The sequence below is a fragment of the Trachurus japonicus genome, chromosome 24, assembly GCF_045865225.1.
Source record: "Trachurus japonicus isolate A0001 chromosome 24, Traja_1.0".
Lineage (NCBI taxonomy): Eukaryota > Metazoa > Chordata > Actinopteri > Carangiformes > Carangidae > Trachurus > Trachurus japonicus.
In genome coordinates this window covers 1,047,940-1,070,508 of record NC_140930.1, presented here as the reverse complement: position 1 = coordinate 1,070,508, position 22,569 = coordinate 1,047,940, and the positions used below count along the sequence as shown (strand labels likewise).

The following is a 22,569-nucleotide window of genomic DNA, read 5'->3' as shown; positions in this document are numbered from 1 at the left end:
GAAAATTAAACTCTTTTTTGAGAGAGTTTTTACCACTTTTCTCTAGAAATGTTTCACCTTCTTTTTTTCAGAAATTTCTCTATAATCTTTCCAAAATGTCACGCCTAATTTGGACATATTGACAAAGTAAATATTTGTGTATTTCTGGTGTTTGCTTCTAAATTTTGTCCAGTGGGGGTCGTTGATGTAAAAACAGTAAGAAAGGGTTATATAGAAAGGGTTATATATACTGTACGTATATAACCCCACCCCCCCTCCTCCTCTTCCTCCTCAGATGAGATGAAGACCTTCGCGGGGCAGCAGATCGAGCCGTTGTTCCACTTCTCCTGGCTCGTCGTCTTCCTGTCTGTGTTGCTATGCGGCTGCGTTGCCGTGGTGCTGGGCTTCAGCGTCGACCCGAAGCTGGCGGTGGCGGTTTCCCTCAGTCTGCTGGCGCTGCTCTACCTGTTCTTTGGTGAGGTCACGCTCTGACTCCGCCCCCTAACCCGTATGCAGCTCATAATCATAACATGCGACCATAAATAACTTGGTAGAGGCTCGCCATATCATTCATAAAGTCCTGCACAGGGAATCATTTATTGTGCTTATACCTTTCTTGTTTATTTGTCCTAAACAGCCAACAGCACATATCACTAGTAGATTATAATTTTAAGGGTCTTGTAGTGTTTTATCCACCTGAACTTTTAGCTTTAACATCATGTATTATGTTTATTCTTTGTATGTGTGCCCTTTTTTGGGAATTGAAGGAAAGTGTGAATCGGTGCTCTGCTTCATGGACATGTTTTGCTTAGAAGTAAACAAATCGAAGGTAGATGTTATAAGAGAGAAAGACGCACATACATTTATAGATATATAAAGATGTTGCATTAGGTGTTTAGTAACAGTAATAGATTAGATAATAAGTGGCTCTTGTGAAATGTACCCTCGGAGAATGTCTTCCCTGTTGTTCACATTTTTCCTGTGAGAGCCTTACTTATTAAGTTTATGTCGCCTTGTCCGGAGTATGGATGCAAGGTCGTAAAACTCTATAGGCTCGATCCTGTCTCATGTTCATAGACGCAAGACATGAACTGCGTATGTTAAACACTTACAGGAATTGTTTAGATTAACAGATACATGATCCCTTCTTTTCATCAACACATCAATATATCACAGTCTCAGACATATAATATCTGCTACGTTCTTATCTTTCACCTCCCACCGACCCTCCCACATCCCCAGTTCTTCTCCCCATCTTCCTTTTCCCCCAGTGTATGGACCTACTTTATACATGATTAACTGATATGGATGAATATCAAAATATGAAGCCTTAAGATTGAGGGGGTTGTTTCTTTAAAGCCTGTTGATGTCATCAGCATCTGAGTAAGAAACGACCCGTTCATCTGCATCGTAGTGGAGGAGACCAGAGGTGGAATGTGGAGTCAGAAATATATTTGTCAAACATTATGTTATTTTACACCATTTCAATCATTTATTTTTAGATGTGAATCTAAAATGTGAAGAATGTGAAGTCTGAAAATACATTTGTTCAGTTTTGAATAGTTTGGGGTATTTTTATTGGGGGGGACACCTGAGGCTGTGGGGTGTAACTCTAACGTGTTGTTGTTGTTGTTGTTGTTGTTGTTGTTGTGTGTCAGTGGTGGTGTACTTCGGCGGGCGGCGCGAGGGCGAGAGCTGGAACTGGGCGTGGCTGCTCAGCACGCGTCTGGCCCGTCACCTTGGTTACCTGGAGCTGCTGCTCAGGCTGATGTTCGTCAACCCGCCGGAGCTGCCGGAGCAGAGCACCAGAGCTCTGCCTGTCAGGTGAAGCTCCGCCCACCACTCACCTGTCCTCTCAGCATCTTTTAAAATTGTATTAATTGCTTTTAAATGTATAAATGGTCTAGCACCACTAGGGATGCACATTTTGAATTTTTTTTCTGACCGATAACCGGCGCTTGTTAACCGATAAGATTAAGACGCTTGCGGCGCACGTGTGTATTTAACGGCAAAAAAAAAAATTAAAAAAAATTGATTGCTCCAATTTATTTATTTATTTATTTTGCCGTCAAATACACACGTGCGCTGCGACAGCTGATCAATGCCACATCCACTGTGCTCTGTCTCAGCTGATCGCGCTCATATGGAGGTTAGATCGTCCAATGTAGAACTGTTTTTATAAAGTGCAGCCAAACACCAGACTGAAGGAGCAGCAGAGCTCTGACAGCTGCTCTGTGGAGCTGCAGGAGAACGACTGGAGAGCAGCAACGTCCTCGTCCTCTTTTTTTTCTTTTTCTTTTTTTTCAGCGCCGTTGTTAGAGATGATGCACATCTATGTCCGTGTAGCTACATTTATTGTCTGACCTTCCTTCATGGGGGCTGCTGCTCATACTGTCAGTCCTGTGTAACTTTTTGCTGTGAAATATGACTGAAGGCACGTGAACTCTGCACGTGTCGACACGCCCCCATGAGTTGACGACATAAGGAGCTAATAAAATAAATAAATAACCGATAGTATTAATCGGTCAAAGTTCTTGTTATCGGTTAACGGTTAAACGGTTAATCATGTGCATCCCTAAGCACCACCTTATTTATCGGAGCTTTTACAGCTGCACACCACTGCTCAGGCACTTAGGTCATCTAACCTGCTCCTGACTCTCCACTGAGCCTTCTCAGTGGCGGCTCCTAAGCTGTGGAACAGCGGCAGCCTACCTCTCCATGTTAGAGCTGCACAGTCTGTTGAACATTTTAAAACACTCCTAAAAACTTATCTTTTCTCCTTGGAGTTCACTCCCAGCTAAGCAAGCAATCTTGGCTCTCTCCCTTTCTTTCCCTCTCTATCTCTCTTTTTACTCTCTTTTTAATCTAGAATTGTTTTAAATTGACTACTATCCCTTGTGTTGTTTTAATTGTTTGTTGTAGTGTTCGTGATCAACTATGTTGTGCTTTTGCAATTGTACAGCACTTTGGTCAACTGAGGTTGTTTTAAATGTGCTTTATAAATAAATTGTGACTTGACTTGACCTGTCTCACCTGTCCTCTCCGTCTCACCTGTCCTCTCTGTCCTCTCTGTCCCCTTCAGGTTCCTGTTCACAGACTACAACCGTCTGTCCAGCGTCGGCGGCGAGACGTCGATGGCCGAGATGATCGCCACGCTGTCCGACGCCTGCGAGAGAGAGTTCGGCTTCCTCGCCACTCGACTGTTCAGAGTGTTCAAGACAGAGGAGACGCAAGGTGACACACACACACACACACACACACACACACACACACACACACACACACACACACACACACACACGCCCCTCCACAGTTTAGTTTAGTTTCTAGTTTATTAGTTTAGGGTTAGAGTTGCAATCACATTAATCATTTGCAAGAAAAAAAATGAAAAGATGGTTGCACCAGATTTAGCTCCCAGCTAATTTTCATCTGTAGTCCCTACACATAACATAAAAATGATAAAATACACAGAATACAAGCTACTATACGAAGGTGAGGCATAAAAAGACACAGTTAGACAATGGACAACACTTAGACAACACCGAAACATGTATGAGGTAGGCAAAGTGCAAAGTGCTCATAGCAGCATGATTATTCATAGTATTGATAATAAATAAATATGGTAATAATGAAGATAAAACATGAAAGTTGCAACAGTGGCAGACGTAATACCAACGATGGTAATTCTCAGTTACAAAAAATAAAAAATTCAGGTCATTAGGGAGACTGTTCCATTCACCAATGGCCTTAAAGGGATAGTTCACCCAAGATTGAAATTTCCCTCATTATCTCCTCCTCCCCCTCATGTGGACTAAGGGCTGGGAGAAGTTTCAGAGTCCTCCGTGGCTTCTCTGAGTTACAGGGGGTCTCGGCGTAGCAGTGCATGTCCATATGACGGTTGCAAATGGATACCAACTGTCTTCGTAACAAAAAGACACACCAAAAAACATCCAGATACCTCCATGCTGCTCGTATGTAATGTCCCTCTTGTATTGAAGCCCCGACATGAGAAATTGTCCCGAAAAAAATTAAATAAGTCTATATTTCGTCAAATGGACGAACCGGGAAGAGGAGCTTCAAGAAGCTTCTGCTACAAAACAAGCTTGAAATATAGACTTATTTAAAGCAGAAGTAAGTGGTCCGGTCGTTTCGGCTAATGCTGCGTTCCAGGCAGGCTTTTGAAATCGTAAATTACAGCTTCAAGTCACAACTTACGACTTTGTAGCGTTCCAGGCAACCCACTCGTGTTTCTCCGACCTGTTTTACCTGTGAAAGTCACTATAACGGCCACTCGTAACTTCTGACCCGTGAACTCGTACCAGATCGAACTGGTACGACTTCACAGGTCGGAAAAACACGAGTTTCCTTGAACGCACCATAACAGTCCTCGTCCCTACGTCGCCACATTCACGGCGTCCCTTGGCTGCACACACAGCCCTGCATGCCGTTCTCTCTCCTCATTGGATAAAGGTTGTAGGATACAAGGAAAGTTTTCTCCTGGGCTCAGAGCAGAGCAGAGTGACTGACAGACCCGTGTTTCAGACCAAACACTCTATAGAAGTGATTGCTGTCGGAAGATACAACTATTTAAGACTTAGATTAACACAAACATATCACTTACTTCTGCTTTAATTTTTTTCGGGACAGTTTCGCATTTTGGGGCTTCAATACAAGAGGGACATTACAGACGAGCAGCATGGAGGTATTTGGATGTTTTTTGGTGTGTCTTTTTGTTACGAAGACAGTTGGTATCCATTTGCAACCGTTATATGGACATGCACTGCTACGCCAAGACCCCCTGTAACTCAGAGAAGCCACGGAGGACTCTGAAACTTCTCCCAGCCCTTAGTCCACAGATGATGAGTGAAATTTGAATTTTGGGTGAACTATCCCTTTAACAGAGAAAGCTGATTGGTCCAAAGGTTGATTCTCAAAATGTGATTTTCCAGTCTCCCCTCGTGGCGGATGTTAACGCTCTCGTTTCGTCTCAGGTAAGAGGAAGTGGAAGAAGACGTGCTGCGTGCCGTCCTTCGTCCTGTTCGTGCTGGTGCTGTGTTGCCTGGTGACCGGCATGGCGCTGCTGGCCGTCTTCAGGGTGGACGGCGACAACCGCACGGTGAACGGCGTGCTGGTCGCCATCGGCAGCGTGGTCGGCCTCGCGCTGCTGCTCAACTGCCGCACCTGGTGGCAGGTGACGGACTCGGTGCTCAACTCGCAGAGGAAAAGGCTGCACGGCGCCGCCAACAGGATGCACAAGCTCAAGAGCGAGGGCTTCATGAAGGTGAGGGGGCGGGGCTTCATGAAGGTGAGGGGGCGGGGCTTCATGAAGGTGGGGGGGCGGGGCTTACTGGAGGTGAGGGGGCGGGGCTTCATGAAGGTGAGGGGGCGGGGCTTACTGAAGGTGAGGGGGCGGGGCTTACTGAAGGTGAGGGGGCGGGGCTTACTGAAGGTGAGGGGGCGGGGCTTCATGAAGGTGAGGGGGCGGGGCTTAGAGCAGCAAAAAAAATGTTTACCTTTCTTTCTTTTGAGGAATTTTACCACGCTTTTCGAGAATAAAAAAAAAAAAAAAAAAAAAAATTCTTGTAGTAAAGTAAACTTTATTTTTTTGAAAATTTTTTACCACTTTTTTTTTTTGACCACGCTTTTCAAGAAAAAAAAAAATCCAAATTTTACCACTTTTTTTGCAGGATTTTTTTCTTAGAATTTTTTTTAGGCGGGACTTCATGAAGGTGAGGGGGCGGGGCTTAGAGCAGCAAATTTTTTTTTTACCATTTTTTTTACCAAATTTTTTTGTTTTAGGAATTTTACCACGCTTTTCTAGAATAAAAATTTTCCCCCCAAAAAATTCTTGTAGTATTCTAACTTTTTTTTTTTTTTTTTAATTTTTTACCACTTTTTTTTTTTTGACCACGCATTTCAAGATAAAAAAAATTCCAAATTTTACCACTTTTTTTGTAGAAATTTTTTCTTAGAAATTTTTTTACCACTTTTTTTCCTTTTAGGAATTTTACCACGCTTTTCTAGAATAAAAATTTTCAAAAAAAAAAAAAAAAAGTCTTGTAGTAAATTTTTGTAGTATTCTAATTTTTTATTTTTTATTTTTGGAAAAATTTTTACCACTTTTTTTTTTTTTTCACCATGCTTTTCAAGAAAAACATTTCTCTGGAAATGTTTCACGTTTTTTGGAGAAATTATACCACTTTTTTTTAGGAATATTTTTCTTAGAAATTTTTATACCACTTTTTTTTTTTATTTTTACTTTACCACACTTTTCTAGAATAAAAATTAGCAAAAAAAAAATTCTTGTAGTAAATTTTTGTAGTATTTTTTTAGGCAGGGCTTCATGAAGGTGAGGGGGCGGGGCTTACTGAAGGTGAGCGGGCGGGGCTTACTGGAGGTGAGGGGGCGGGGCTTAGGGGGCGGGGCTTACTGGAGGTGGGGGGCGGGGCTTACTGAAGGTGAGGGGGGCGGGGCTTCATGAAGCTGAGGGGGCGGGGCTTAGAGCAGCAAAAAAAATGTTTACCTTTCTTTCTTTTGAGGAATTTTACCACGCTTTTCGAGAATAAAAATTAAAAAAAAAAAAAAATTCTTGTAGTAAAATAAACTTTATTTTTTTGAAAATTTTTTACCACTTTTTTTTTTTACCACGCTTTTCAAGAAAAAAAAAATCCAAATTTTACCACTTTTTTTGCAGTATTTTTTTCTTAGAATTTTTTTTAGGCGGGACTTCATGAAGGTGAGGGGGCGGGGCTTAGAGCAGCAAATTTTTTTTTTACCATTTTTTTTGTTGTTAGGAATTTTACCACGCTTTTCTAGAATAAAAATTTTCCCCCAAAAAAATTCTTGTAGTAAATTTTTGTAGTATTCTAACTTTTTTTTTTTTTTTTTTAATTTTTTACCACTTTTTTTTTTTGACCACGCTTTTCAAGATAAAAAAAATTCCAAATTTTACCACTTTTTTTGTAGAAATTTTTATACCACATTTTTTTTTTTTTAAATTTACCACACTTTTCTAGAATAAAAATTAGCAAAAAAAAAAATTCTTGTAGTAAATTTTTGTAGTATTTTTTTTAGGCGGGGCTTCATGAAGGTGAGGGGGCGGGGCTTCATGAAGGTGAGGGGGCGGGGCTTCATGAAGGCGAGGGGGCGGGGCTTGCTGGAGGTGAGGGGGCGGGGCTTCATGAAGGTGAGGGGGCGGGGCTTACTGAAGGTGAGGGGCGGGGCTTCATGAAGGTGAGGGGGCGGGGCTTACTGGAGGTGAGGGGGCGGGGCTTACTGGAGGTGAGGGGGCGGGGCTTCATGAAGGTGAGGGGGCGGGGCTTACTGGAGGTGAGGGGGCGGGGCTTCATGAAGGTGAGGGGGGCGGGGCTTACTGGAGGTGAGGGGGCGGGGCTTCATGAAGGTGAGGGGGCGGGGCTTAGAGCAGCAAAAAAAATGTTTAGCTTTTTTTTTTTGAGGAATTTTACCACGCTTTTCAAGATAAAAAATATCCAAATTTTACCACTTTTTTTGTAGAATTTTTTCCTTAAAAATTTTTTACCACTTTTTTTTTTTGACCACGCTTTTCAAGAAAAAAAACAATCAAAATTTTACCACTTTTTTTGTAGAATTTTTTTGTTAGAATTTTTTTTTAGGAATTTTACCACGCTTTTCTAGAATAAAAAATTTCTTGTAGTAAATTCTTTTAGTATTCTAAGTGAATACTTTATTTTTGTGTATTTCTGGTCTCTGCTTCAAAACTTTGTCCAATGGGGGTTTGTGGTTTAATTCGTGTCAATGTAGAGGTCAGATGCATTCTCTCAATCGAGAAACCGAGTGTAAAGTAACGTATTGTAACCTATAGTAACGCAGCGTATTGCAACGTAACGTGAGCCTGGTTGTGGTCGTGGTTCTGCAGGTGCTGAAGAACGAGGTGGAGCTGATGGCGCGGATGGCCAAGACCATCGACGGCTTCACGCAGCACCAGACCCGACTGGCCGTGGTCATCGACGGACTGGACTCCTGCGAACAGGACAAAGTTCTGCAGATGCTGGACACGGTGAGGACCGACCGACGCCACCGGGCGCTTTATTCTGAAAGCAAAGAAGGAAGAGCGCACACACTCAAAAAGAAAGAGAAGCAGTCAGGAGGTGCTCGGCTAGTAAACCATTTAAAAAGAACAAAAAGCCAGCAACACTCAGCGTCTTTCTGATGTCTTTATAGACCGAATCTCCTTGTTGTTTACATTCTACTTCCGGGTAGAAAACCAGCTGTAATGTGAATGAGATCAATAGTAACGAATGAGAGTTTAGCTATATATCATATTTTTCACGCCCTATCACCGTTTAGACAAATCTGAAATGATTGAAGAAACATTACTATTTCTGTGTGTGTGTTTTGTGTTGCTATGTGTTGTATTTATTCAGTTTGGGGGTGAGTTATTAAAGTTAAACAGGTAGCTAACCGTTAGCCCGGCTAATCTATGATAACCATGACTAATTACAAAAATGTGCACACAGAAATAGTAATGTTTGTCCAATCATTGGTTTTATAAACTTTACAAACATCAGATTAGTCTAAACGGTGATATAGTGACATGAAAAATTAGATAAATATAGTGAAACTCTCGTCCGTCACTGTTGTTCTCATGCTGGTTTTCTACCAGGAAGTAGTTGTAAACAACAAGGAGATTCGTTCTGTTGCCTCACCGGTACAGGCAACTACCACAGACCGGTTTCGACAGTCAGTCTTCGTCAGTGTGTGTAGTGTCAAAGTGCTGTGGGACACAAGAACCCAACAATCCCAGCTACACATCTGTCTGCCATCAGGCAATTAGGAGCAACCACCAGGATAGACATAGAATTCCATCACATAGAAAACACCATCACTATAGGCATCTCAAAGCCAAAGACATATTAACAATAAATATACAATAAATTACAGTACATGAGGTTAATCAATATATATTTTTTAACAATACTTTTTATTGAAATTTCAAATGCATTTCAAACTCAACATTAAATGTACAAACATTTTCTCCCATATCCCCTCGAACAGACAAAAAAATAAAAGAAAAACGCAAATGGACAGTGAGATCAGACATCAGACTAATGGAGTAAATTAAATAAATAAGAATAAAATGGGACAAAAATACAATTAAATTAAATTAAAGGCAGGATCATTTAATAACCTGTTATTCAGACAGTGTTATCTGTTTCATTGGTCAGGAATGATATAAATGGGTGGTACAGTAAAGTATATAAAGCACCACTGGTTTAGCTAGCTTTATTGTGAAAGGACAGGAAACTGACTTGTGTGTGTGTGTTTGATTCTTCCGCCCCGGCAGGTGCGCGTGTTGTTCTCCAAAGGTCCGTTCATCTCGATCTTCGCCAGCGACCCTCACATCATCATCAAGGCCATCAACCAGAACCTGAACAGCGTGCTGCGCGACTCCAACATCAACGGCCACGACTACATGAGGAACATCGTGCACCTGCCCGTCTTCCTCAACAGCCGCGGCCTCTCCAGCGCCAGGAAGATGTGCGCCGCCGCGCCGGCCAACGGGGACGCCACCGCCGCCGACGGTAACCACGGTGATGGGAGGAGTCAGGAGGAAGAGGGCTCACTGTGTTAGGGGTGGTGAAATGAAAATGGATTATTCATTAATTGCGTTCATCGCAGAGTCGATTATTACATTTCCAAAAATCTTAATTTTATTGCAGTTTCTCATACAGGATTTAACTGCATTTCATTGTGTTATATTATTATTATATATTATAAAGCTGCATCTTTGTTCTGTAGGAGAAAACTCAAGCTATTGACATTTATTTGCAAGTGCAGACATTCGTTTTTTTTAACCCTAACCCTTTTTTTTATTTTTTTTCTACTGTGAAGACTACATCTATAAAAAAAAAGAAAGAAAGAAAGAAATAGAATATAAATAAATAAAAATAATAATTTGGAAGTTAGAGCTGACTATATTTTAATGGTGCAATACGTTTTTGTGGTGTATCCAGGGTTACTGTAGGAGAAAACTCAAGCTATTGACATTTATTTGCAAATGTAGATATTCAGGGTTTTTCTTTTGTTTTTTTTTACTGTGAAGACTACATCTAAAAAAAAGAAAGAAGAAAGAAATAGAAAAGAAATAAATAAAAATAATAATTTAAAAGTTACAGTGGACTATATTTTAATGGTGCACTAAGTTTTCGTGGTGTATCTAGGGTTGCTGTTACTGTCAAATGGAAGAACAATAATCGGCAGTAATCGAAAATCAAATCGATGATCGTTAATAATCGAAAATTGGTTCAATCAAGACCTTAAAGGGATAGTTCAACATTTTGGCAAATTAACCCATTGCCATAATCCCTATAGTCATAGCAGTAGGTTCGTTACCTTTAATTGTCGGTGCAAGCTGTTTTTAGAACGGCGGAGCAGAGCCGTGAGCTGCTCAGAGCTACGCTACGGAGGCTCATTATGGGATTTCTTGGTTTCCCTCATCATCAAACTCATCAAATACACAATCCAACAACTCCACAACGCTCTGGTGGACAAGTTGTGAGCTGCACATTCACCACGCTATGAGATAATAACACAACGTTACCACACAGAGTTGTTTTAGAGGGAAATACAGAGACTGTTGATGAAAAACTGTCCCTGAAGGCAACGTGCATCAGTGGTTTTGCATGAATTTCCCTCTAAAACAACTCTGTGTGGTAACGTTGTGTTATTATCTCATAGCGTGGTGAATGTGCAGCTCACAACTTGTCCACCAGAGCGTTGTGGAGTTGTTGGATTGTGTATTTGATGAGTTTGATGATGAGGGAAACCAAGAAATCCCATAATGAGCCTCCATTAGTAGCGTAGCTCTGAGCAGCTCACGGCTCTGCTCCGCCGTTCTAAAAACAGCTTGCACTGACAATTAAAGGTAACAAACCTACTGCTATAATGACTATAGGGATTACGGTGATGGGCCAGTTTGACTAAATGTTGAACTATCTCTTTAATAATTGTAATCAAATGGAATCAGGATATCGGACCGATTCACCAGCCCGAGTCACAGTAGCACAGCTCTTTCAAAATAAAAGCATCACACTGCAGCTTGTTCATGTGGGCGGAGCTTAAACACGTCTCTCTCTGTCTCTCCAGGCTGGCACGAGGAGTTGGACAGGAAACTGTCTCAGCACAGTCTGGGAGAATTAACCAAGTTTGGCAGCAAGACGACGCTCGCTCGCAGGGTGAGAGAGAGTGTGTGTGTGTTTGTGTTTGTGTGTGTTAGGTATTTCAGGACAGGAAGTTTTAATTTGTAAGGGTGTGTGAGCGAACCTGCGTGTGTTTCTTAAAGGGATAGTTTCAGAGTCCTCCGTGGCTTCTCTGAGTTACAGGGGGTCTCGGCGTAGCAGTGCATGTCCATATGACGGTTGCTAATGGATACCAACTGTCTTCGTAACAAAAAGACACACCAAAAAACAGGGTTCTTACAGATCCTTAAAAAGTCTTAAAAGGCATTGAATTCATTACTCTAAAAACAAGGCCTTAATTGGCATTAAAATGTCTTAAATCAATTTTTCAAACGTCTTAAAAATGTTAACACATGGTGAGTGGGATTTTATGATTGTAATTAGTCTCAAATCTCAAAATAATTGGTAACATTCTGACATAGAGAAGTTAGTGGCGGCCGTCAACGCTAAATTTCTCACCGCCACCAGCTCCCAAATCAGTTTTTTTTTGTTTTGTTTTCCCAATCATTCATGTAGCAGTCACTTTACCTTGGATCACATAGGAAAGTGGGTAAAATTGTCCCTAACCCTATGTAATAGATGTGGTGACGTTTTTTTTTGTGTTTATTGTGAAGTCGGTCTTAAATTTCATTTCAAGCGGCATTAAATAAACGTCTTAAATTTAAGTTGGCTTAAGCTGTAGGAACCCTGAAAAAACATCCACATACCTCCATGCTGCTCGTCTGTAATGTCCGTCTTGTATTGAAGCCCCGAAATGCAAAATTGTCCCAAAAAAAATTAAATAAGTCTATATTTCAAGCTTGTTTTGTAGCAGAAGCTTCTCGAAGCTCCTCTTCCCGGTTTGTCAAATTTGGACGAACTGGGAAGAGGAGCTTCCACTATAAACAAGCTTGAAATATAGACTTATTTCATTTTTTCCGGAACAATTTCTCATGTCGGGGCTTCAATACAAGAGGGACATTACATACGAGCAGCATGGAGGTATTTGGATGTTTTTTGGTGTGTCTTTTTGTTACGAAGACAGTTGGTATCCATTTACAACCGTCATATGGACATGCACTGCTACGCCGAGACCCCCTGTAACTCAGAGAAGCCACGGAGGACTCTGAAACTTCTCCCAGCCCTTAGTCCACATGAGGGGAGGAGATCATGAGGGAAATTTCAATTTTGGGTGAACTATCCCTTTAAGTATTTCTGAGCCGACAGGAAGTTTTAATTTGTGTGTGTGTGTGTGTGTGTGTAGGACACGTACCGGCGGCGGCAGGTCCAGCGCTCGGTGACTCGTCAGATGTCGTTCGACCTGACGAAGCTGATGGTGACGGAGGATTGGTTCAGTGACATCAGCCCTCAGACCATGAGGCGGCTGCTCAACATCGTCTCCGTCACAGGTTCACACGCACTCACGCTTTTATTCTGACACAACAACCACAGGAAGTTAAATAAAGTAGTAAATAACAGGGTTCGGACGTGTTGAAAATGTCGTTTTCTAGGCCTGGAAAAGTCTTGGAAACTAAAGTACATGCCAAACGTGTTAGAAAAGTCATGGAATTGTTCCCTCAACTATGTGGTGGATTTAAAATTGATAAATAAAAAAAATTTGTGTCGACAAATCTGGCACATGGAAATTTTACCACTTTTTTCTACAATTTTTGTCCATTTTTTTTGAGAAATGTTACCATTTTTTTGAGAATTTTTTGAGAAATTTTACCAGTTTCTTCTATATATATATATATATATATTTTTTTAGAAATATTACCCCGTTTTTCTATAAATTTTTTTGGAGAAATTTTGCCACTTTTTTCTAGAAATTGTTTTTTTTTTTTTTTTACTTTTTTCTTTTTTTTGAGAAATTTTACCACTTTTTTACAAAAAAAATTGTATTTTGCCATTTTTTAAAATAGAATTTTTCTATATATTTTTAAGATTCACGCCTAATTTGAACATCATTTCATCATGAGCTTTGGTGAGGATCAGTCATCCTGTGTGTGTGTGTGTTTCAGTTTAGTTTAAGTTTCAGTTTAATTTATTTGACAAGGGACAATGTACATTTATAAAACATTGTAAAAAACAAATGTAAATGCTCCCGAGTTAGCTATAAAAGCTGGTTTTCATCGCCAGTCCCTCTGCCTGATGATAAAAGGCAACCTTAAAAAAAAAGGAACAATGAGGTAAAATACCAAAGACATATTAATAAATATACATTTGTAAGGCCATAACACACGTTTGCGGTGGCACAAGCTAGTTAGTGCTCATAATATAATCAGTGTGTGTGTGTGTGTGTGTGTGTAGGTCGTCTGCTGCGAGCCAATCAGATCAGCTTCAACTGGGACCGGCTGGCGTCGTGGATCAACCTGACGGAGCAGTGGCCGTACCGGACGTCCTGGCTCATCCTCTACCTGGAGGAGACGGACGGCGTCCCCGACCAGGCCACGCTCAAGACCATCTACGAGAGGTCAGAGGTCACGCTCGTGTGTGTGTGTGTGTGTGTGTGTGTGTGTGTGTGTGTGTGTGTGTGATGTCAGAGCTGACGGTGTGCCCCCCCCCCCCACCCTCAGAGTGTCTAAGAACATCCCCACCACCAAAGACGTGGAGCCGCTGCTGGAGATCGACGGAGACGTCCGCAGCTTCGAGGTCTTCCTGTCGTCGCGGACGCCCGTCCTCACGGCGCGAGACATCCGCACCTTCCTGCCCTGCACCGTCAACCTGGACCCCAAGCTGCGCGAGATCATCGCAGGTAGACACACACACACACACACACACACACACACACACACACACACGAGACCAGACCAGACCACGTGATCCAGTCTCTGTTTTAATCCGGATCAAACCCTCAGTTTGTGTTGATCAGAACTTTGTAGTGGGATCAGGAAAAGGATTCTTCTGATCCAGCAGTTTGGAGGATTCAGCAACAACATGGGATTTAGGTTTCAGTTCAAACTGGTCAAATGAGCAACATTTATCATGGAGAACATATTTATACATTTATTGATTTAGATATGGCACCCGGTTTTTAAACCATCACAGTGAGAAAGTAAAGAAAGTTCACTTTAGATTATTACACAGATGGAGAACTTTTACCAAGCTACTGGAGAATTAAATGAAATTTGAAGTTTGAATTTGAAACACATGGAAAACTAGAAAAAGCATTTCCAAGAATGGAAATGGTGTGACTGCTGAAAGCAGCTGAACGCTGTTGCAGAATTAGCAAATAGTGCAAGCAGTGATCACCATACAAATGTTTTACCAAGGTCGGAATCGAACCCACAACCTCATGGTCAGTAGACTTCCACTCTGCCTCTAGGCCACAGTGCACACACAGTTGCAGAGACTGTTGTCTGTTAATGATCTGCACTCTGTCTCACTCTGAAGTTAACAAGCCCAAAGCTGCACCTGTTGGAAACACTGTCAACATCAAGAAAGCTTGAGAGTCAAGCTTGAATGACTTAGAATGAAAATGTCTGTGAATTTCAGGCTGAGAGCAGCAGTTTCAACATGAAGCAAGTTATCAGAAGTCAACAGAGGACGACTGGGAAAATAATTCACTATAATTGTTGTTGAGGCAAGATTTGAACCAGCAACCTTCAGGTATTCAGACCAGCAAGCTAACCACTAGGCTACAGACAGAGACAGTATGTGAGGGGCAAAGAAAACCTTTGATAAGAGGATCACTGGCTTCTGCTTAAAAAAAAAAGTAAGGAAAGTGCAGAAATTAGCCACAACACGTAAGTAGAGGACTCTTTTGTGAAAATAGTGCAAGCAGTGATGACCATACAAATGGTTGACCAAGGTAGGAATCGAACCCACAATCTCATGGTCAGAAGACTATGACTTTGCCTCTAGGCCACAGTGTACACACTGTTGCAAAGACTGTTGTCTGTTGATGAGCTGCACTCTGTCTCACTCTGAAGTTAACGAGCCCAAAGCTGCACCTGTTGGAAACACACTGTGTCAACACCAAGAAAGCTTGAGAGTCAAGCTTGAATGACTTAGAATGAAAATTTCTGTGAATTTCAGGCTGAGAGCAGCAGTTTCAACATGAAGCAAGTTATCAGAAGTCAACAGAGGACGACTGGGAAAATAATTCACTATAATTGTTGTTGAGGCAAGATTTGAACCAGTAACCTTCAGGTCTCCAGACGCAACACACACCCATTATAAAGCTGAAAAAAATCAGAAAAAGTTAAATATTTTAAAAAGTATAAATAGTTAAAAAGAGAAAAGTAATGCCGATAAAGTTCAAAAAAAGCTGCACGTTTTGATATATGAATTGTTGAAATAGCACAAAGTATGAAGGACTAGAAGAAGACCGTAAAAAGGCGGAAGAAAATGGCCGAACAGAAGAACAATAGTGTGACTGTGTGACTGCTTTCAGCAGTCACACTAAATACTCACAATGTATTTGACTAGTATCTGTAGATTTGTTTTTTTATTTTTTTATTTAGACCAATGGTTCTCAAAGTGGGGTCTTTGGGGTGCCCAACTTTTTCTTGAAATTTTACCACTTTTTTCTTGAAATTTTTGGGTAAATGTACAACTTTTTTGCCAAAAAAATGTGAACTTTTTTTTTTTTTTAGAATTTTTACCACTTTTCTAGAAACGTTTCAACTTTTTGATGAGAAATTTTACCACTTTATTTTTCAGAAATCTCTCTACAATTTTCACGCAATATTCAATATTCACGCCCAATTTGATCATACATTGACTAAGTAAATATTTACTTAGTCCGTGGTAGTCTAACCTCTAGACCAGGGCTGTACGTTAACTTTTTCAGCACATAGCACTAGTGCTACAGAGGCTGACAGTTTTTTAGCACAGGACCAGAGAGTTGTAGCACACCCTAAAAATGCCCGTCACCTCTACAGAGGACAATTAATGCAGCTCATCACTTACACAGTAACATCAGCAAGTGTAATTCATATACATAATGTAATACAATTATAGAATAAGAACTCTAAATGTTTTCAGATACAGAAGAAGCATCTTTAAACATCACTTTAAACATTGTTGTTTAAAATGACTCAAGCATCACTTTAAACAACTCATTTTTACATAATAGGCGTGACATATTTACTAGGGGTGGAACGGTTCACAAAATCCACGGTTCAGTTCAGTCCACGGTTTTGTGGTCACAGTTTTTGGTTCAGTTCGGTATACGTTGATCATTGGGAAAATCAATTATGTCTTCAGTTAAAACTGAAAGAATGAGGCAGTCTGACATCTGATACATCATTGTGACAGTCTGAGGTTAAAAGTAGGTGAGAATCTGGCTGCAAGAGAGGAGACATTAATAGTTCCAACATGATTTTAATTTATTGGGCAAAGAAAGTTATCTAACAAATGCTAGGAACAATTAGTTATTCACTGAAATATCTATTGTGGTTCTTACAAAAAATATATCTTATAAAATATAAAAAGCAAAAATGTCTCTTATGCTCTGCCCCTTTAATTAGTGCATACAAAATAATTTAACTTTAGCCTACAACTTTTACAACCACATTAGTTACCAGCAACATAAAGTGAAACAGAGGCAGAGGTGACATATATGTCGCACTGTACAGCCCTGCTCTAGACAAGATAAAGTAAAGAAAGTTCACTTTACATTATTACACAAATGGAGAACTTTTACCAAACTACTGGATAATTAAATGAAATTTGAGGTTTGAATTTGAAACACATGGAAAAATACTCACAATGTATTTGACTAATGTCTGTAGATTTGTTTTGTTTTTTATGTATTTAAACGTCTGGATAAGATAAAGTCTGGACTCGATCCCTCTCTCTCTCTGTCTCTGATCCAGATGTGCGTGCGGCGCGGGAGCAGATGAACATGGGCGGGGTCACGTACCCGCCCCTCCCCCTCCAGGAGGCCCAGCCCCGCCCCTCCTCCATGTACAGCCAGGTGTCGTCGGCCTGCTCCCCCTCCGCCTCCTTCAGCGGCGCCTTCACGCAGCCACCGGGGGGCGTCGTGTCGCCGCAGCCTCACAGCAGCTACTACAGCGGCCTGGCCGGCCCCCAGCACCCCTTCTACAACAGGGTGAGTACCGGCAGGCCCCGCCCCCCCACACGCTCACCTCACCATGTCGTCCGTAGCAACAGGTAACTCTGATGTCGGCGGAGATGATGCAACGTGGCCCAGGTAACGCTGTGATGTCATCAGACCGGTTCCTGCTCACCTGGTTCAGTTCACCCTCATTGTTTGTTGTCTTCAGTATGAGTTCATCCACACTAGAGCGCTGGAAAAGAGAGTAAGGACACCTCCATTGACTCCCGTGGTAAGGGTTTAAGGGTTTAAGGGTTTAAGGGTTTAAGGTTTAAATGTAGATTGAAACGACGTCCCTATTTTTTATTTATTACTAGCCTATGTGTTAAAGCAAAAGCAGTGGAATTGTAAGAAATAAGTCCATTCATCCGTCAGCAATCACTTACATGTGTTTTCAGCCTAACTCTGCTTGTAACCGAAATTTCCTGGATGTGTTAATGGAAGAACGGCAGAAGTGTTTCTTTGTTTTGTACAGGTGTCACCTGTGAAGTCAATACCAGTTCGATCCTTATACGAGTTCATTTACGAGTGGTTATTACTACAAACAGGACTTAGAACACAGTACACCGTACGACAAACCAAGTGTAGTTGTGACATAGCAGTACTTACGGTTTCAAAAGCCTGCCTTGAACACAGCATTAGCCGACACGGCCGTGCCGCTGTTATCTGCTTTAATGTTTATCTGTAAAGGATCCTCAATGATGCTATTAACGTGGGTGATCTATAAATGTCCTTAAATTATTGAAAACACCACACTGCTCATTCACCAACAATGCAGAGATGTCAGTTCTTGGGCGCTTTTGTAAAACCCATATTCCTCCACCAGGAGGCGCTTCCATTGGACCAATGCTGTCCTTACTCTCTTTTCCAGTGCTCTAATCCACACTGTGACCGGTCACGTGACCGGTCAGAGCCGGCCCGAGGCGTAAGCGAACTAATCACCTGCTTACCACTAGGGGCCCCAAAAAACCCCCAAAGAGCAATTTTTAAATCTATAGTGCGTAACTTCTGTCGACCCCGAGGGAAATCCTGCACAAGTACAAAAATCCTTAATTGTTGTTGCAACATTCCTGTTGTAGTTTATTTAAAACAAAAACTAAAAAAAGATGATGTGTTTACAGTAAATGCATCATCTATTGGTTTATTTTGTTACTTTTAGTTGTAAACATTCAGTATCCCACAAAACATGCCAGGCTACAATGATGATTTGTAATTACGGAAGCGTATTGCATTCACTTGAGTAATTTATGTTTTGGTAATTTGTTTTTCGGGGTAATTTTTTTCTGACTTAACGAGATTTCAAAATCCTGCGAGAAGCTCCCACCTGCAAGCAACGTTTAATCGCTGCAGTCAAGCCCATAGACTGCAAAAAGAAGGTCAAGGCCTCCACTTCATCACGGATCTCTGACATCTTAGATCCATAAGATCCATCCATTGATATGCTCCAAAGAATTACAGTCGAGCGATCACCGGCATTGTAGATTGTCAAAAACCTCACTCATTTTTCTTATGTTCCCAGTAACTTCCGATATTGAAAGGAAACTACCTGTTATTACAGAACACCGTCCTTACAGGTGGGAGCTTCTCGTGGGATTTTGAAATCTCAATAGCTAAGTCAGAAAAAATTACAGCGAAAACAGGAGGAAAAAAAATTACCATTAAAAAAAAAACAGGATTTTTTTTTTTATTATTCAAGTGAATCCAATACACTTCCGTACGTAATGACAGATTAGAAAAATTAAATAAATGTATAGTAGGTGTGTAAATGATGAATAATCAGTATTATTGACAGTAATAGAGGGCCCCAATATCAGATTTAGCTCAGCGCTCCATAGAGACTCGGGCCGGCCCCGGTGTCATGTGACCTGTTTCCCACAGGATCAAAAAACAACTAAACTTCACACACTCATCTCTGATTGGACGCTGATGATGAAACCACACCTGTCACGTGACTTCCTGTTGGGAAACAGTTTTTTTTTTTTTTTTTTTTTGCCTGTTCACATCGTCATGAACATTATTTTGATTTTCTGCCCCCCCCCCCCTCCCTCCCTCCCCGCTCCCTTCAGCCATATTTCCCCCATCACCTTTACCAGCTGCCACGCCCCCTCGTGGGCTCCTCCTACTCATCACACCTCCATCCACGCCCGATACCTAAAGCCTCCTTCAGGGACGCCACCGCCGCACCTGTAAGTACAACTCTGAGCCTGAGCGTGGGCGGAGTTAGAGCGAGTGCGTCGTCAACGGCACATCGCTCACTCTGCTTCTGTGTCTGCTTCTCTTCTTCTTCTTCTTCTTCTTCTCTTCTTTCATTTTCGGCTTTTTTCTCTTCAGACTTTCACTTTTTTATTCCTCTCCTGCACCTCCTCTTCTGCTGCTGTGGACACAACTGGACTCTTTCGTCTTCTGTGGTGGTTTTATCTATCCACCACTTTATTTTCCCATGATCCATTGCGTCACACCACAACCCGGAAGTCGGTTTTAGTAGCATTCTAGCGAGCGGCTAACTGGTAGCGTTAGCCACCGGTGTAGGTACCACATGTGGGGGCTCTGGGCTGCCAAAACCGTTTTGACTAAATCTGATGTTTGTTAAGTCTAGAAAACAAATTATTGAACAAACATTTCTATTTCTGTGTGCACGTTTTTGTAATTAGTCATGGTTGTCGTAGTTGTTAGCTTTGCTGCTGCTGACAGCTAACAGCAGCAGCAAACTAACACAGGGTACCCGCGGGGTCTTGAAAAGTATTAAAAGGTGATAAATCAATTTTGGGAAAATTAAGACCCTTAAAAAGTATTAAAAAAGTAATTTTTCAAACGACATTAATAAAAGTCTTACCATTTTGAAGGACACCGATGTAGGGAGAATGGCCCTCGATGCTGTTCGACGTCGAGCGAGTACTCGGACATCGGCTGCAGCCCTACTAGAAACAAAATCACATGAGCTGAGGTTAAAAGTGTCATTGATGTGAATGGTTACAGCTTGAAGTGGCGGTGAGGTATTAAAAAATATTGATAAGGTCTTGAAAAAGTCTTAAAAAGGTATTAAAATTAACTTCAAGATTCCTGTATATACCCTGTAACATCAGGACGTCAGCTGTCAAAACCCTCCCGTTGTCGGACACGACATGAAACTACTCCAGTTAGCTCAGTCATGTTGGAACTAGGATATCCGCTGGAATTTTTTTTTTTTTTCATGGGCCGTTTAGTTATTTAAGACACTGCTAATGGCTAACAGCTAACAGTTAGCCCAGCTAATCTAAAATGTTTGTTCAACAATTCGTTTTATAGACTTCATAAACAGTAGTCACAACGGTGATATAGTGACGTGAAAATGTGACATAAAGCTAAAACCTCTCCCGTATTGTTCTCATTAAAATGACGTGATGATTATAAATAAAGTCATCACGGCCAGATGTCCTTATCAACAATAGTCCTATGCTATCAACAATACAGTAACGGTGGAATGGAGCGTCATGGCGACACCCAGCGTCATTCTCCGGAAAGTGGTGGATAGAACGAATGAAAACCGTCTCCGCTCCACTTTGACTTCCTGATGTTTTCTCTCCAGTTTCATTCTTCACCTGTCTGTCTGTCTGTCTGTCTGCAGTATAAAGTTTCATCTTTGAAAAGGAAGCAGGTATTAACAACCTATCCCTCCCTTTGCCCCCAAACCCCACGCCGCGCCTCCCTCGCCTCCCTAAACTCAACTCTTTTTATACAGCTAACCCCCTCTGAAGTGCTCTGCCTACTACAACTCGCATGCACCTTGCCTGGACTAGCTGCCTGTAGCTTCAGTAGAGTAGTAGTATTCGATCTGCTCAGAGTTTGACCTTTGACCCCTGTAGCAACCAAGAATGTAATAACGGCCAATAACGTAATAATTTTGGCCATTTTAAATGTAATAAAGCCAAGAATGTAATAAAACTTTTGAGCCAATAACGTAATAACTTATTACATTATTGGCTGGTTATTACATTACTGGCCCAGTATTGAAAAACCCTTTGAAAATGTAAAACTGGTCCCGATAATGTAATAATACATAAATATGACTGCAGTTCTTGGAAATAAGAGGCTTTTTTTACAGTTTTTGTGCAGTTTACTAATCAAAAATAGGTATAGGCCTAGTGGATGAAATAGTCATCACATTTATTCATCCGAGATATGGACAATCTTGCAGCTCTCTCTCTCCTTCATTAGGTTTCTTTGTTTAACAATGTGCTCTTTCTCCTCTAGAGATAGATTCTTGCATAAACAGGAAGTTTCTCATGAACTCTTTTCTACCGTATCTGAAGCTTAATGCGACGTCCAGAAGTAAAAAGCTAACGTTAGGCTTTAAAGGACTACTACACGGTGACATGACTGACCTCACCACCACTAAGATTTCCACGGGTTTCAGCTGCTTTATGTTAAAAACATTGTCTAATGGGGAAATGGGACTGTTTTGACTTGTTGAAGAGCCATAAATAACATCAGATAACCTCCATAAGAACACTCTGGCCTGTTGGGGGGGTTTGTAGTCGTATGGAGCAACTTGTTAGCAACCGCCTTTTTGACCACACGTCAAAGCTTCAACATTCACCAGTAGGGGATTTACTGACCTGTTTTATGTCCTACAACTAAACTAAACCTGAAACTCACTTAAAGCTTCAGTTGGTAACAATTATTCAGTCATATCTGCTGGAACTGTCACTATATTCTGATAGTCGGACATTAAATGAGTGATTTAGGACAAAACCCAACTCCTCTGGCTCCACCTACAGCCTGTAATCGTATTTGCCAAAATCCACCGCAACAGAAGCTTCTCCACCAGTAAGGTAGAGGGAGCAGGAGGAGCAGCCAATCACAGCTCTAGTAGTCTGCGACTTGGTCAGACATTTCAAGACAATACACCGTCAGCTGTGTGTCTGTGTGTGTGGGGCGCTTGGCAGAGTTTACTTTCACTTGCGTCAACTTACCAACTGGAGCTTTAAGCTTTTGTTCACCACAGACCTAATTTGAGGTATTTTACCAAAACCACCGGAGTTCCTGGTTTACTGGCGACTCTATAACCAGCCAATAATGTAATAACTTATTACCTTTAAAATGGCCAAAATGATTGCGTTATTGGCCGTTATTATGTTCTGGGTTGCTACATAACCTCCCTCACAAGAAACGTCAAACTCAGTCCCAGCCCGATCCCGCAACCACCCGGAATCCCTACCCCAATACCACGCAACCAAGAAAACCTCCTGCCACCCCCCATAAAACCCCACACCCCACCCCTCCACGCCCCTCCTGGATAGATCAGACCTGACACCTTTGTCCTGTGTTGGCAACAACATGTTTGTAAGA

The 22,569-nt window shown here is 41.5% G+C and overlaps 1 protein-coding gene across 4 annotated transcripts in view; it reads left to right on the top strand.

Moving 5' to 3' along the window:
• Window positions 1–22,569, top strand: part of kidins220b (kinase D-interacting substrate 220b) — a 51,825-nt gene that overhangs the window by 19,615 nt on the left and 9,641 nt on the right. Inside the window, exons 14-26 of one of the 4 annotated variants that reach the window (XM_085771325.1) lie at window positions 275–454; window positions 1,638–1,803; window positions 3,062–3,213; window positions 4,971–5,260; window positions 7,877–8,017; window positions 9,305–9,542; window positions 11,107–11,195; window positions 12,442–12,586; window positions 13,488–13,650; window positions 13,754–13,932; window positions 17,000–17,235; window positions 19,308–19,427; window positions 20,846–20,875. In XM_085771325.1, coding sequence (XP_085627451.1) covers window positions 275–454; window positions 1,638–1,803; window positions 3,062–3,213; window positions 4,971–5,260; window positions 7,877–8,017; window positions 9,305–9,542; window positions 11,107–11,195; window positions 12,442–12,586; window positions 13,488–13,650; window positions 13,754–13,932; window positions 17,000–17,235; window positions 19,308–19,427; window positions 20,846–20,875 — 2,129 coding nt within the window. The remainder of the gene's footprint in view (window positions 1–274; window positions 455–1,637; window positions 1,804–3,061; window positions 3,214–4,970; window positions 5,261–7,876; window positions 8,018–9,304; window positions 9,543–11,106; window positions 11,196–12,441; window positions 12,587–13,487; window positions 13,651–13,753; window positions 13,933–16,999; window positions 17,236–19,307; window positions 19,428–20,845; window positions 20,876–22,569) is intronic. The other 3 variants (XM_085771327.1, XM_085771326.1, XM_085771328.1) reach the window with 3 other exon arrangements.